Source organism: Magnolia sinica, chromosome 12 (assembly GCF_029962835.1).
Source record: "Magnolia sinica isolate HGM2019 chromosome 12, MsV1, whole genome shotgun sequence".
Lineage (NCBI taxonomy): Eukaryota > Viridiplantae > Streptophyta > Magnoliopsida > Magnoliales > Magnoliaceae > Magnolia > Magnolia sinica.
This window is the reverse complement of record NC_080584.1, coordinates 74,636,430-74,653,639: the sequence shown is the minus strand read 5'-3', so window position 1 is coordinate 74,653,639 and position 17,210 is coordinate 74,636,430. Positions and strand designations below refer to the sequence as shown.

Here is a 17,210-nt window from a genome sequence, read left to right as displayed (position 1 = left end):
AAAAAAAAAAAACACACATCAACGGTCTCACACTAGATCTGCCTGTTGAAAGGTGTAAATTGGAATTTTTAATTGGAAAAAGCATGATAATTCAGTACACCTCATTATCACCATAACATAAGAAATATTAAATTTAGTATCTAATTAGATTTCACTTATGACAGACGCCTCTTTAAGTGTAAGATTTGTTTTGAGACATCTCTCTCTTCCCCGCCCTTGAGAAATTTTATCCTTTCAAAATCTTAGTTGGCCAAATATTAAGAACCTATGGTGTTAGTTTTTCATCAGCATGTTGTGGAGAATCAACTTTTTTATTAGATTATCATTTATCTTTGTATATATTTCGATAGTGTGAAGAAGATGATTATAATTATGCATACTAAGTAATTTTGTTGCTGAGGTATTTAACCTACTTTTCCACTTTCAAAAAGTACTCCGATGGTCAGTGAAAAGCAAAAAGGGTTGGCCCATCCTAATATCTCCTGTCTCTCGAATTACAAATATGAGTGGTTCTAATCTGGTACATGATTGTCAAGTTTCCACTTGTACATTCAAATAAGGCAATGGTGAAACTATTCGACCAAACAAGGCATACCATTTAACCAGAAATTGATACATTTGACAATACGATGAGAAACGAAGCATTTTGCATCATGGCTTTTCTTCTCCGCTTTTCGCATCCATTACTCATTTCCTTCTTTCTCTTCCCATTTTGCACACCAATCGACACCATAATTCCAACTCAAACCATCGATGATGGTGAAACCCTAGTTTCTGCTGGCGAGAAGTTCGTATTAGGGTTCTTTAGCCCTGGCAATTCAAGGAACCGTTATGTTGGGATATGGTACAACCACATCAGGGAGCGAACGGTTGTGTGGGTCGCCAACAGAGAAAACCCGCTTACGAATTCCTCCGGTGTACTTACAATCGTCAACGGCAATATAGTACTCTTGGATGCAAGTCGTCGCACCCTGTGGTCTGCAATTAATGGTACGGATGCCACAAATTATTCAACTGCCAGGCTACTGGATTCAGGTAATTTGCTGTTAAGTGATAATGAAGGGAGGATATTGTGGGAGAGCTTTGATCATCCAACGGACACTGTGTTACCAGGCATGAAAGTTGGTGTGGACAGGAGAACCGGCATAGACCGGTACGTAACATCATGGAAGTCCCCCAATGATCCGGCACATGGGGAATTCTCATTCCGGCTTGATTCACGAGGCTTGCCCCAGTTCATTCTATGGAAGGGATCGGAACGGGTTTGGCGAAGCGGGCCATGGAACGGGCAGCGGCTCAGTGGCGTGCCAGAGATGAATCTAAACTTCATATTCAATTTCCGTTACGTTGCCAATGAACACGAAACTTATTTCACATACGATCTCTACAATGCGTCGGTTATCTCAAGGATGGTGTTGAATGGATCCGGTGAACTCCAAAGACTGACATGGTTAGATAGGAGCCATCGATGGAATCTGTTCTGGGCCACCCCGGGGCAACGCTGCGATCAATATGCTCAATGTGGCACGTATGCTGGCTGCAACGCGAATCAGGCGCCGTCGTGTGAATGTTTGCATGGGTTCGAGCCCAGGTCACCTCAGGACTGGTATTTGAGAGATGGGTCGGATGGGTGTGTGAGGAGAAGACCATTGGAGTGTGAGAAGGGAGATGGCTTCTTCAAGTTGGCCCATGCGAAGTTACCTGATACTCTTCACGCTCGAGTTGACACACGTGCTAGCCAGAAGGAGTGTGAAGATGAGTGTTTGAAGAATTGTTCTTGCACGGCTTATTCTAGTGCTGATATTAATGGAGGTGGGAGTGGGTGTATGATGTGGGGTGGAGATTTAATTGATCTCGAGGTGTATTCTGATGGAGGGCAGGATATCTACGTACGTGTGGCTGCTTCTGAGCTAGGTAAGTGATATTCTTTGCTACGCTATTGCAGGATCTTTCTCTATTAATGTTAGGCGTACCATACTTATAAAACTCGGTGAGTTGACTCAAAACTCGGTCGAGTTGAGACAACTCGTTCCAGATCTCGGTGACTGGACTAGAAAAGATTTCAGGATGACAAAGTAGGAAACCCGCTCTGGTGTGTTGCTTGGTCCTCAATTGTCAAGACACATCGAGTCATCACGTGGACTCATCCAAAACCGTCAGACACATTAATTGTGACAACAGCTTAATCACTCACATTTATTTATTTCACCTACTCTACAAGATTTTCTTAAACATAACTATTTTAAATGTAGATTAATAATAAATTTATTAGTTTTAGTTTGAAATTCGAACTATGGTACAGCAGCTAATGAAATCTAGAACATTGTCACAGAGAGAGAGAGAGAGAGAGAGAGAGAGAGAGAGAGAGAGAGCCTTTGAAATCGTTTTCAAACCAATTGCAATTTTTCAATCTACAACAGACGAAATGAAAAAGTGATTGCAACCATTGTATTAAAGTAAGTGGGGCTAGACCTAATTGCTTTAATTAACATGTTATCAAACTGAAATATGGCAATCCAATAATGAAGAATCCAAACACAACCTTAATGAAATGGGTTGCAGTGGACCTCATGCCTGAATTTCGTTTCGCTACTCCATCCTCAAATCTTTGATGATTTTATTGATCCAAATCTTTTTATGGTATTTCCGAAGATCACCTAGCTCAAAAATCATGATGATTAATCATCAGGAGGGCTAGATCATCAAAGGACGGCCAGTGATCTTACTCAGAATACATGTGGTCCACCTAAAATGTGGATGGGCTTGATAAAATCAAGTTATAAGATGAATTTGAATGAAATATTACAAGAATCTCATCGCTAACCATTAATGATATAATAAATCGCCGTCTACTCTTAGAAAACACATGAATGCATACATGTACCTACACATATTAAATGCACACCTTCCCACCTCTGTGGTCACCATTATTGATTGGCAATACCAAATAGGATTTATGCTCGGGTAGTGTGATGGATGATACACGTGCGCTTGCATTGGTACACATGGCATATATGTTACTCAAATTAAACAGCCCATTGAGTATGTTGTAGATAGGAAATAAACCCAACATAGTACTAATTGGAAAATTCTAATCTCTAATTTATTGAAATTTATTTATTTTTATTGCAATATTGACCCATGGTTTTAAAACAAGTTCAAATAAGGTGCCACTCAGACAATTCAACCAGAACTTGGTGGATCGATACCATGAGTCACTCTTTAGGCGGTTGGCGAGAGCGTGGAGCTTCTCGATAGCATTGATATAGGCACAAAATGAATAAGAGGGGCACAAAGTTATGACCATAAGAGGGAAGTTGTAGCGTGTGTTTACTCATTTTGGCCCAATCCAGCTCCTCTGCCCTAAATTTGTATATTCTTGGCCATGCATTGAATCGTTCTCTACCCATCATACATCATTCTCAACCCGGCTGACGGAATGGCCTGCATGGGGAGTGAGTTGCAATCGTCCATCTTCTTCGACATTGCAAATGACCTCCCGTCTAAGATTCGGGGCTTGGTTTTCTTGGATAGAGTTGGCCTAGGTTCTATCTGGGTCGTCCCGGAGGGTCCCTAGGGAGGTTTTTGTATAGGGGTAGTCAGTTTATTTGGCTGTGTTTACAAAAGGTGCCTCCAGCTTTTTTTTGCTACTGCAAGGTTCCCAAATGCTCCTTATGGCTGTACAACATAGTTGCCATTAACGAAAATTTGCTGAGTTTATTTATTTATTTATTTTAAGTCTCATCCACTTGAAGAGAACTCGTCCTTGAATACAACAATGGTTGCATATGGCCTATTGGTGTATTATACCCAAAGAATTGTTTGCAACAAGGAACACTGACCATATTATGCCCTCAAGAAGATCAATAACATAGGTATGGTGGTCTTCATGAGTATATGAGACAGTTTGATCTTCTTGTCCTTCCACATGGATGCCTTCGCTGACAAACAGTCCTTATCTTAAGCAAACAATGACTAGATCACTTTGAAACACTTGTTAGGTGACTATCCATCAGGAGATCCTTAGGAATATTCTCCTTGAGTTTTCTCTTTAATGGCCTTAATTTTTCTATATTAATCACAATATTGATGCAATCCTTCAATAGGAAAGACTACCAGCCTCTACTTGTAAGCTACAAGTCAGTTTTACTCACTCAAAGGGGTTAGTGTGTAATTTCCTTCCCGTCTTTGAAGAATGTATAAAATATTGTTCCCTACCTCTATGGGCATAACAACATCATACTTTCAGGGTCATTTAAGTGTCACATGGCATACTTCCATAGGCACCTTGATCCATAGCTCAAGTGGTAGACTAAGTGAAGATACCTCGTTTCAACACTGACATCTTGGTATCAATTCCCTAGTGGGGGTGGCTAACAGTGAAGTATGAACTGATAGTTGAGTGTGTATTAACAAGTTAACTCAAAATAATAATAATAATAATAATAATAATAATAATATGGCATACTTCTATAATGACTATGTCACACTCAACTTCTTCTTCTTTTTATTTTATTTTATTTTATTTTATTGTATTTTTATTTTTTTATTTTTTTTAAGGAAGGGCCACTCAACTTCTCTATAATGTTAACCAACTGAAATGGAACTAAGAGTCTTTCAATATTTTGGTTTGGCTAACCTTTTTAATCAATCTAATTATGTATATAGAGTGGTACTTTTCCATCTTAAACTAGAACTTGTCTACTGTTACTTTATACACCATATTCTTTATACTAAAAATTTAGGGGTTAAGCCTAAAAACGAAGCATATCCATAACTAGGGGTGTACACGAGTCGAATTGGGCTCAACCCAGCCCGGCCCAGTCACCAGCCAAATCGAGCCCAAACCCAGCCCGACCCGGTCACCGAGCCAATATGTCCAGTCCGAACTCAGCACGGTCAGCAATCGAGTAAGTTCGGGCCGAGTTCAGGCCAGTTTCGGACCTTACAGCAAGTTCAGGGGAAGGGTTTTGGCAGGTAATCCGCGTCCCATTACAAGGCCCTCGATCAACCATTTAGATAGTTGAACTGCACACTCCACAAAAAATCTAATTAGCCAGGACATTATAATTCCTTTTTGTATTTGGATGAATCTAGGCCGTTTAAGTTATACGTCTGTAAGGTGGATGAGTCATTGTCACTTCAAAGATGGGCGGTGAACTATCCCAGAAGGGTAAAGGGGAAAGGGACGGGTAGGATTTTGAAATACACACACACACACACACACACCACTTGATCAAGTCAGGCTAGGTCAAGTTAGGTTTTGGGCTGAGTCAGGCCGAACTGGGACATATCGGAACTAGGTCCGAACTCAGTTTCGGGCGAAGAAAATAGCCCATCCCGACCTGAACTCAGTTTCGGGTTGGGCTGAGTTGAGCTTTTTCGGGCCGAATTGAGCGAGTTAACCGGGCTAGCCCGATTCGTGTACAGCCCTATCCATAACTAAAACCCTCAGATTCAAGATACGATGTTAGGATTTCCTTCTCAGAAACCTGAACCTCCAGGAGCTCATTACCCCGATGGGAGAGATTGAGGAAGAACAAGACTCTGAGAAAGGGAATACGAATGGACTGCAGTATATGAGAGAAAGAGAGCTTAGAGAAATCCCCCTTCCCAATTGCTCTCAGTCTATAGTAGAGCAATAGAGCAGAGAGGAATATTGTCTTTAGCTAACCCTCAATACAAGTTTAGGGTACCATGACCAAATCTGAAAGACCCAGGATATAGCCTCTTCATCGAAAACCTCCCGTATGACTACTTTTGCACAGGATGTTAAAGACATTTTTGACAAGTACGAGAAGGTGACTAATATATTCATCCCCACCTTCCCCGAGATGATCAAACCTAAAGGTTTTGGATTTGTCTGATTCCTGTATGAAGATGAAGCTAGGGTAGCTAAAGGGGTGTTGGATGGTAAGAGAATGGACGGAGAATAGTACAGGTCAAGATTGCCAAGCCAAAACCCTGTTATCCCCAACAAATAGGAGTAGGTTAAAAGGATAAGGAAAACCTCCCAACCTGTCACGCCCCAAACTTAGAAACCGGGCTCACAAAATTTTCAATCGCCGAATCCGGCACTGACAGCCTCCATAATACCCCATTCTCGGCTCCCAGTACCCATACACCAGGTTCCGATCCTGGGATCCTATAAGGAGGATTTCAGACATGATTTGATTCGTAATGAGCATAACCATAAGCATAACCCACGAACAATAACCACAAGAACACTATTACAAAATCCACTATGATTAAAAATTTTGAGTACAATGTGTATGAAAGGGAAATACAAGATAATGAAAATAACAGAAATTCCGGAAGCTCGACTGCACACTCCAACTACGGCGAGGCTATGACTATATCATAGCGTCACCTGCATGCATCAATCATACATAAGCTTATAGAAAGCTTAGAGGGTAGTGTAAGTGTGTGCGTAGTATGAATGTGCTCAGAATATAATGTCAGAGTAATGCGGAATCATGCTGATGGGTACATGAATGCAAGCAGTCGTACCAAGACTCTGCGGTGCAATATATCAATGCTATCGGCCATATCAAGACCATGCAATGCGAGTGCAACTCAAGCATATCAATCCTCATCCAAATCCTCATACAACTCATCAAATATCAGTACAGTTCTTATTCTGGATAATCACCGAGGTCTAGTACACTCTACGCCAGCTTACTGCCCCTATCCAAACGTACAACTGGAAGAGTGGAAGAGACCTCCCATCCGCCTGCCAATATCAGGCCCGGCTCGTCGATAGCAAACATATTCTTCAAGCTGATCAAACTCAACCTAGAAATTGTCCCCTCACTCAGGCAGGTAAGGTCACACCCCTTTCCAACTGACCACGATATAGTGAGAGACGCGGCCTACTGGTATACGGCCCTCGCGCGCTCATGTATCCACTCGGTCTCGACGTTGGAGTCATCCTCTGATACCATCGGGTTTAGAAATTTTCACCCAAGGACATCTATGGCTCCCCGATGCTAAAAATAGTATTTTCGGTATCCAATCCAGCTATCAACGATGTGTATATGGAGGCTATGGCCCTAATATCGCTAAGGCATATAATAATCACAATCACACAAATGTAAGTGCATAAATTACTCTACCAGACATGCAACAATCTCGCGTGTACCACGCACTCATGAGGGGCAACTCCGCTTATCAGAGAGCCCGTAAACAATCTGCCTGAAGACATATACTATGATTAGTCACTCCTCATATCAAGCATACATATGATGCATATGAGCATGAATTATGGATCTATACTAAACATGTTATATGGTGATGGACTCTGCTCATAATGAAGATGGGCCTAGACTGCCTGCACACTACAAGTATGGGCCTATCAATGGGCTCTATAGAGAGTTATAATGCGGACATTTAACCAACATTATTCTTACAATGTGAACGCCAAACCATCATTGCTCCTAAGGCATAACCCGCTATAGACATCATTACGTAAACCATGGTGGAATCACACATCGAAATGGGCTTCATATACATCACGTTCGGCCCACACAAAGGCTTCATGTACGTCTCATTGGGCCTCATATAAATCAAATGGGCTGAATCAAATGGGTCGATTCAATGGGCCGAATCAAATGGGCCGATTTAATGGGCTGAATCAAATGGGCCGATTCATTGGGCTGAATCAAATAGGCTGAGTTGAATGGGCCAAGTCAAATAGGCCGAGTCGAATGAGTCAAGTCAATAGGGCAGATCAAATGGGCTGAATCGATGGGCCGAATCAAATGGGCTGGTACAAATGGGCCGAATTAAATACGCCAATTTAAATGGGCCGATACAAATGGGCCGAATCAAATGGGCCAATTTAAATGGGCCGAGTTTGAATGAGCCAATCTAATGGGCCGATTCCAATAGGCCATTCATCCATTGTTAAAGATCATTATAGAGCACATATATAGAAAAAGAAATAAAATGAATTATATCCAAAGGATCATCTGGACCATACTACAAATGGCAGTGGTGATATGGCTCCGACAATTAAAGATTTAAAGGGCCTACCATAAAATCTATTTCCCATCCAAACTATTCATAACGTCACAAGGACCTGCAGAGGGAGGGGAAAAACAAATATTATATTGATTCAAACTTTTGTAACCCAAAGGGGTTTTAATGGTAGATGTTCAACACCACTGTTTCTGCAGTGTGGTCCACATGATAACTGGATCCATCTAATTTTTAGTTTCAAGCTTTGAGACGAGCTCACTATATGGGTGGACGGTTTAAATACAACACATAGAGCAGGGCCCCACAAGATTACTGACGTCATGGGGCCCACTGATGGGTGGCATGGATGAAGCACATATATCATGGTGGGGACCACGCACGTGATCAGCACGTTAGACGGGTGGACGGCTGGACGGAATACATCCATCAATGTGAGGCCACTGACCGTCCAGCAGATGGACAGCCAGATTGCTGCCAAGAGGATGGACGGTTGGATGAAAAACGTCCATCAAGGTGTGGCCGAACATGGCACCATCCATATGGACGATGCAGATGAAGCACATACAGTGGTGGATCCCACCAGATAGATGGACGGCATGGATTTCACCTCACACCACAGCCATCCAGTAGCTGATGGTGATTGGGTCCCACGACTGCTGATGCAGCAGATATATATCACGGTGGCTCCCACGTTTGCAGCCACCCCACCTCCCTCCATTCTCAGTACATATATATTATATAATATAATATATTATATTACATTATACACTGATTCAAGTGGTGTGTCCCACCTGATCATTGGATTGACCTGATTTTTTGGAACCATGCCATAAGATGGGCTGGTAATGTGGATGGACGGTGTAGATGAAACACATAGATCAAGGTGGGTTCCACGAGTGTGGCCCACCTAAAATTTATTATATATATATATATATTTGTTTTAAGGATGGTCCAGCGTCCAGCATCCAGACTTGGACGGACAGCTGGATGCAAGACACCGTATCTAGTGTGGGTCCCATGTGGGGCCCATATGCATAGTGTGTGTGTGTGTGTGTATATATATATATATATACATATATTATACATATCCGTGTGTGTGTGCGCGTGCTTAAAGGTATCGGCGTCTAGCCATTTGGATGTTGGACGGTGTCAAGGGTCCCACTGGATGATGTAATCATCAAGGTGGATTCACGAGATGTGGCCCACCCATGCAAGATCAAGCTGACATTTTCGTTTTTCCTACACCTGGGCCTGTCCAGAGGGACGGGTAGCAATCCCATCTGCTGGACAGTCCAGCAAGGTGGGCCCACTGCATGGACGGTATGGATATACAACATACTTCATGGTGGGCCGCACACACACACCAGGTGGGCCACCTATCTATATAACATGCAAGAGAGAGACAAAGAGAGAGAGAGAGAAATCGTGATGAAGAGGAGGGACCCCACCACTATGGGCCCTCCATTTCTTGTATTACATACTTCAAACGGGTCCCACCATATTTGGTCCCAAAAAAAAGAAATTTAACAGTGGATCACCCACCTATTGCAATCCTCCTTGATCCCTTAGCCTCCTTAGCTCTTTGCCTTTAGCTTTGATGGAGGTTGATGAAAGATGAATGGTTGAGATGGGAGATGAGAGGGTGGGAAAGTGGGCCACACTTGTTGTCTTGGAAGGGAACTTGGAAAGGCTTGGACGTGTGGTATTTTGGGTTGCTTAGGAGTGAAGAGAGGGAATGAGAGAGAGAGAGAGAGAGAAGTGATGGGTGAAAAGGGATGGGATGAGGTGTGATGGGTGATGGGTGGAGTGATGGAGTTGTAAGAAAGTGATGGGTGGAGAGAGAGAGAGAGAGAGAGAGAGAGAGAGAGAGAGTTGACTTTGGGAATGGGAAGGGATGGGTTGTTGTACTTGGGGTATGGAGTGTACTTGACTTGTACTTGACATTGATTGATTAATTGATTGATAAGATAAGTTGTAGAGATTCTCTCAAAATTCATAACGCGCGACGTTTTCCTCGAAATGAATGTTGGGCCACATCTCCTGTCTTGGGTATCGGATCGGTGCGCGAGTCGCGGCGTTGGAACTACGGCAACGGCACGGTCACTAAGATACAAGTTTTGGGTTGAGTCGACTCTTGTATGCAGGACTCGGCTTAGGATCGCGCGCAAACGTCGGATACGGGTCGAGGGTTGTCAGAATTCGACTGGAAGGACCACGGAGCCTACAGAATGGTACATTCTAAGATACGGGCTTTACACAACCCACCAACCCAACCACCAATTCACCTGCCCTAAACTCTCTTATGAACAGGTTGCTCGGGGACCCCCCATCCCCTCCCCCACATCGTTACCAACCTTTGAATAATATTTTACCTCTATAGCTTTTTTAAATTAAAAAAAAAAAAAAAACACTGCATCAAGTTCTCATTGATTTGACAAAATATACATCCATTCGGGCAGGTCCGAACAAAAGGATTGGACCACACCTATCATATGAAATAGAAACTAAGGACTACACATTATGGACAAAACAGCAAACTCACCTGTACCTGGATGATGATGATGATGAGGTAGTTAGAGAAAAAAGAAAATACCTAGCATAGCGCTTATGGGTCATGTGGCTAGCCATCATACATCTATCACCCACCTGATCCAGGCTCTAAGAAATTCAAGATTCATAGCATCAATAGTGGATGTTGTGAGACTGTCTCCCAGTAGCTTTTTGCTTTTATTCAAGACAAGGGAGGATCTCTCGGACTTCTTCACCGACCACGCACTCAACTCGACCATGGGCCTGACAAAGGTTGAATCATGCATCCAAACTCAGTATTGGAGAAAGGACGATGTTGGATTAGATTGTACGACATCCCAGCCCACGCCTAGTTTAATTCGACCATTATCGACCTCGACCAACACCTAGGTAGAGTCGTGAATATTGATATAGTGATCGGGTTCGGTATCTTCCAAGTCTTTGCTTGATTGAAAGTCATCCTTCACCCTGGCAGAGACTTGTTTTATGGTCCTAGGCCTAAATGTGGATGGGTAGAACTACCAGATCCTTGCGGTTATAGAGGCCCCATTCGTAAAGCTACGTCCACTCCGAACAGGCCCACTTCCCAACCCTAGTACTCTTAGAAGGAGATTTCTCTACTAGGTGCAGGGCAAAATCCCCCTCAAAATAGGTAGAAGATACCCAATTAGTGAACCCTAGAACTGTTTGTGGAAAAGTCCCTCGGCAAAACAACGATGAAGCTTCACTAGAAGGGGACCCAGGTTTAAGCATGCTCGGTGCTTATGAAAATGCCTCAACCGCATCTAAACAGGGAGAAACTCAAATCATGGAGACTCAAATGAATGATCGAGGCCCTCCCCCTTTATTTCAGCCGAACCCACTACTAGGAGACCCCCCACCTCTCCCCATAAATAAGCCAGAGAGGACAAGAGAGGGTAAACTCTTTGCCCCAGAGCAAATAGGCCGAAGTTCGGTGACCAATGTCAGTGCAAAGAGGGAAAACAAACATCAGAATCTGGAAACTCTTAAGATGAGCTCGAAATCCCTGTCAGATTGAGTCAGATTGAGAAAGAGAGGGGAAATCCTTCCCCTCCCTCCTGCACAGGATCCCCCAATAGTGGATCCAGGGGAGGTCAAGTCCTCCTCCAACTGTCTCGTTTAGGGGGGGGGGGATTGATCACCCCTCCTAGGTAGGAAATCAAGGCATAGAAACAAAATTAGAAAGCTCTCCTCTTCAAGACCGGCCACCATATCAGTCATCCGAGGGCAAACCATGGACTAAGGGCCATGAAACACCCACAGTAATCAGTAAGGAGGAGATGAGGGAAAGGCAGCTTAGGGTCTAGGACCCCAGAATCATTCTAGATCGTTACCGAACCAACATTGTCGTCGAAGGCCTCAACCTCCTATCCCAAGTCCAAGTCCTAACAAGAGACACACACTACTGGAAAGACAAAACGAGAAGACTCTTCGACAAGGCCGTGAACTTAGGAAGTTTCTCAAATAAATAGTACCTTGATCTGGACGCTCTAAGGGTGGGAAATACTCCCACAGTGAGAACTATCAAAAGAATCATCAACAAGTATAGACGAACTATTGTAGCCATTCTGGAGCCAATCCTCCCAGACTCAAAAAGAATTATAACAAGTTTAAAGCTGGGATTCCACTCTTCGTTATCTAATGCGATCTCGGGGGAAAAATCTAGGTATTCTTCTCTTCTGCTCTCTCAGTGGATCTCATAGCCTCACCAAACCAGATGATCTCCCTAAGGGTGGAGTTTCAAGGAGACGTTCTAAACCTCTTCATCTTCATAGTCTATGCCAAATGCTCCATTGTTGGGAGAAGGGATTTGTGGTCAGATTTGGTGAACCTAGCAAGCATGGTACCAGGGCCTTAGGCAGTTTACGGGGACTTCAATGCGATTACAGTTCAGTCAGAGGGAGGCAGGGAAAACAATCTAGCAAATCAAAGCTCAAAGGAATTTGTCAAAGCCATAAATAAAGAAGGGTTGATAGATGCAGGTTTTTTTGGGAGCGCATTCACCTGGTGTAACAACCAATTAGGGAGGAATTGTAAATGGGCAAGATTGGACATGGTGTTATGTTCTCCTCTTTGGATTCAATTGTTCCCACAATTCCATGTACAACATTTACCTTGGGTGAACTCATGCCACTCTCACCTCCTCTTATATCACCCACAGGCCTTCCCATTGTCCCTTACACCCTTTCGTTTCCATAGCATGTTGACTATGCACGAGGGATTCCATGACCTCATTTCATCCTCCTTGAAATCTGATCCAATCACCAATCTAATGATATACCTCCTTAGCAAACTGAAGAACACAAAAGCTGCCCTAAAAATCTGGAACAAGGAGGTGTTCGAAAATATATTCTCCCTCATCAAGATCTTAGAAGAATCCATGAATTAGATAGAAGAAGAATCCATGAATTAGATAGAAGAAGAATCCGAAGTCATCCCAAACAATGAGAATCTGAAAAGACTCAAGGCGGCGAAAAGCGAACTCCTTTGTCTAGAAAGATTAGAGGAAGTTTTTCGAAAACAAAAATCCCATTACAAATGGCTAGTAGAAGGTGATAGAAATACCAAGTTTTTTCACTCAGTAATTAAAGAGTGAGTCAAGAAGTCTTACATCAAAGGAATAGAGCTGTAAAATGGTACTCCCTTTAAAAACCAATCAGAGATGAAAGAAGAGGCAGTGCGATTCTTAGAGAGTTTGTTCAAAGTAGACCCCCCGGATCCAATAAGCAACTTCCTCCACTCCATCCCCACAGCAGTGAGGTCAGAAGATAATGTAGCTCTCCTCTCTACCCCTTCTCTAAAAGAGATCAAACTGGCAGTCACTAATCTGCTAGTCGACGGGGCACCTGGCCCTAATGGATTCTCAGGAGCCTTCTTCGAAACCTGCTAGGACATAGTGGGGATAGACATCCTTAACGCAATCAAGTACCTTTTTCGGAGGAGGGCGGGGACATCCCTCGGGCTTTCTCTGCTTCCATTCCTTCCCTTATTTCAAAAATCTCCTCTAAACTTTTGTTTTGAAATTCCACCACATTAACTTATGTAACTATGTATACAAGATATTCTCTAAAGTGATTGTAGCTAGGATCAACTCTCTTCTGCCTATATTGATCTCAAAGGAGCAATCGACTTTCTTCTAAGGTAAGTCTACCGCACATAGCATTGCGCTCGCCTAAGAGCTTCTCAAGGACATCAACAAGAAAGTGCGAGGTAACAACATCATTTTCAAAATAGATCTGGAAAAAGCATATGATAAGGTGGTTTGGAACTTTTTGAAAGAAGTGTTGATTTGGTTCAAGTTTAGTCGACGATGGGTCAACATGGTGGAGAAATGCTGGTCTGAAGTATGGTTCTTAGTTCTTTTCATTGGTGAAGCAAATGGCTTCTTCAAATCTAAGAGGGGTCTATGCCAAGGGGATCCTCTCTCCCCAAACTTGTTCATCCTGATTATGGAAGCTCTAAGTCGTGGTCTTAAATCTCTAGCAGAAAGAAGCCTCAGCACCCCATTTAAAACCACAAGAGGCAACCGAATTACAACGCATATCCTCTTCATCAATGACACCATCATCTTCACAAATGGCAGCAGAAGATCCCTTATAGTTATGTTGAATTTCCTAATCAAATTCCAAGCAATCTCAGGGCAGAGGATAAACAAAGAAAAGAGAAGTTTTCTATTTTCCTCCCAGATGGCAGAAGGGCGCATTAGACAAGTGGAAAGGTTGACAGGGTTTAGGAGAGCATTACCCCTTTTCTTTACCTCAAGGTTCCCTTGATTACTGGCTGAACAAGGTCTGCCCCATTCCAACCCATGATAGAAAATGTCATGAACCACATTTCAGGGTATAAGGGTTGCTACCTCAACTGGGCTTGCAGAACAAGGCAAATAAAACATGTTCTGAGTAGCCTCCCCATCCATATGCTAGCTATAGTGGAGGTGCTGAAAGGAACGCTGACCAAAATAGAGAAGGGATTCATAGATTCCCTCTACAACTAGATGGAAGGAAAGAAGAATCTCCATTAGCTCAGCAAGAAGAGGAAAGCTGCCCCTAAATCAGAGGTTGGGCTGGGTCTCATAGCGCTCAGGGACATAATGAAGGCGATGAGATTGAAGATGGCCTGGACAGTACTTTACGACCACAAAAACAACACATGAGGAAGCTTCATGAGAACTAAATGATAATCCTCCCTAAAGAGCTTCGGATTCTTCACACTGGAAAGTCATGAGAAAAAAGCTTGATCAACTGAAAGAGAATTGTTGCCTATTATTGGGGGAGGGCTACAGCAAATTCTAGACCTCCAACTAGTCAGGTTTGGGTCCTCTCCTTGGTAGGACCATGGGCCACATCCCAACTGACCTGCGGCAACTGTAGGTGAAGGATATTCTAGGCCTTAATGGAATCCTTTCGAGAACTCCAGTGGCCTTGCTCCTCACGTCCCCTTTCCTCGAGCATGTTCACTGGAAGGGGATAACTGCACTATGGAGAAGACACTATGTCTGGACCGAAGAATTGTTGGGGAGATTCTCGATCAAATCAGCTTGGGGGTTGATTCACCCATCGGGCCCCAGACGGGTTTGGGCCAAGTGGGTTTGGCACACCAAGCTGCCTCCCAAGATAGCGATGTTCGCCTAGAAAATTCTCAACAAAGTAGTCCCAATCGAAGTCAACGTCAAGAAAAAAGGGGCGTCTCTTGCCTTATGTCTTGTCTGCTGTGGAGCAGGAAACAATCGCCAGGACGAGTCATTAGATCACCTTTGTACGGAAGGTGAATTGGTGAATGCCCTGTGACTCTATTTCACTTCCCTCCTCCTCGTTTCCTTCTTAAAAGGTGAAACAACAATTGGGAGGACGGCCCAGTGTTGGTTGATGGCCGGCGACAAATCCAGCATTGGCATCTTTTGCGAGCTAGCGCTAGCCCTCAGTTTCTAGGAAATTTGGCAAACCATAAATGATAGCCATTTCGAGGATTGCAGGACCTCACAATTTCCAAAATTAGGAGATGGTTCTCCCTCATTACCAACACGTTCTAGCTCCCGCCATGCAGAGATCGAACCAGCCAGGAGGCAGTCAAAGATTTAGGGATATCTCCCGCCATCAGCTATAATTTGACCTTCTCTATAGCAAAATGGAAAAGACCAAAGGCGTGATGGGTTAAACTAAATGTTGACTATTCCTCCAACAGTAACTCTGGGCCCTTCGGGAAGTAGGGGAGCTTGTAAAGATGAGAGAGGTGCTCTCATTTTCGCCTTTCGTAGAGGATGTAGTGTTGGTACTAACTTCCAGGCTGAAGCCAAAGTGTAGTGGACGAGCTTAACCTCTGTTTGGACTGTGGTTTCATAAGGTTGGAAGTAGAAAGCGACTCGTCAGCGGGCGGTCGCCTTATTATCCTCAAATGAGCGAATCCCGTGAAATATCTACTACTGCAAGAAAAGGTTCGACTATATTTGGGCCTCCATTAACATCTTGATTGAGCATATTTCGAGAGAGGCAAACAGTGTGGTGGACGGCCTCACCCAAATGGGTAGCTCCAATCAGTCAGATATACTCTTCTCAAGGGTCTCTGACCTTCCCCTCCTTACCCGAGGGGAGGTCGTCCTAGACCGGACTGGGATAGGAATAGTTCAGGACTCTTAATCCAGTCTTTCCTAGTTAGATATAGAGGAAACGATAGGCAAGCTCCATCCCCCCTATTTCGGTGGCAGACGCTCTAGAGAAGAGGGCCAACAACGGTTGCCCAAACATGATCTATTACAGAAAAATTGATCTGCCGCTGGAGATCCGGGGTCTTTTTAATCTAGATAACGTGGGCATTGGTCGCTTCGTCGTCCAAGAAAACTCAAGAAAGGGATGGGATAAGCCTCTGTCTGGGGTAGCCTGTCCTCTCTCCTTGCTCGGTGTTGGCAGTCCGATGTGCTTGGATGTGGATGTTGAAATGCAGATGATTTGGATAGGATTATGGCTGGTCGTAGTCTTTCATATCCGGCTATATGTGGGTAGTGTGGTATATCTTGCATTGCTGCTGATTATTTGGTTCTTCATAGGGGAGAATTAGGAAAGAAACTCATGTGATGACCCCTGTTTCACCACTGTGATGCAGCTGTCCCTATGGAGAGGCTGTTTTGTAGTATATGTTGCCCGGTGATTGAATGCTTGAGGTGGTAGTTACGGGGATTTTATACAGGGGTTGGTTGTTAGAATTGGCTGCAGGGCAAGTATATATAGGTAGGAATGCTTTACTCTTGGTCGGCTGGGCATTTGGTGCTTTGAGCGGCATCTTGTTATGCTTTCTCTGGTAGATTTTCCTTGGAGCAGGCTGGCGCCATTGAATTGATTAGCATGCTCCGTCTAGCAGTTTGCATCTTTCATCTCCCCCTTTTCTTTCTCTCCCCGTCTTCAGAGCTAAAATGGGACAGGCTGTAACTGGTCTCAGATTGGCCCTCTTCTCGCTTTTTTCCTTTTCTTTTTTTTTTTTTTTTTTTTTTTGCTATATGATAGGTGAGGCCTGTTATATTTTGTGGAGCCCACCCGAAACTCTAGGATGTATACTTGCAATTGGCAATATATCTCAGGTGGGGATTTTCCACCTCTTTCTTTTCAAAAATAAAAATAAAAATGGATGTTTGACCCTACTAAAACTCACATACAACATTGGATGGCTAAAACAAATATTTTAAACCATAA

At 43.5% G+C, this 17,210-nt stretch overlaps 1 protein-coding gene across 5 annotated transcripts in view; it reads left to right on the top strand.

The window, feature by feature from the left end:
- Window positions 1–616: 616 nt before the first annotated feature.
- The window catches only part of LOC131221728 (G-type lectin S-receptor-like serine/threonine-protein kinase At1g11410), a 49,847-nt gene continuing 33,253 nt past the window's right edge, over window positions 617–17,210 (top strand). For 3 of the 5 annotated variants that reach the window (XM_058217029.1, XM_058217028.1, XM_058217031.1), the window contains exon 1: window positions 617–1,914. In XM_058217029.1, coding sequence (XP_058073012.1) covers window positions 630–1,914 — 1,285 coding nt within the window. In that variant the 5' untranslated portion in view covers window positions 617–629. Of the gene's footprint in view, window positions 1,915–16,719; window positions 16,953–17,210 lie in introns of those variants that run through there. The other 2 variants (XM_058217033.1, XM_058217032.1) reach the window with 2 other exon arrangements.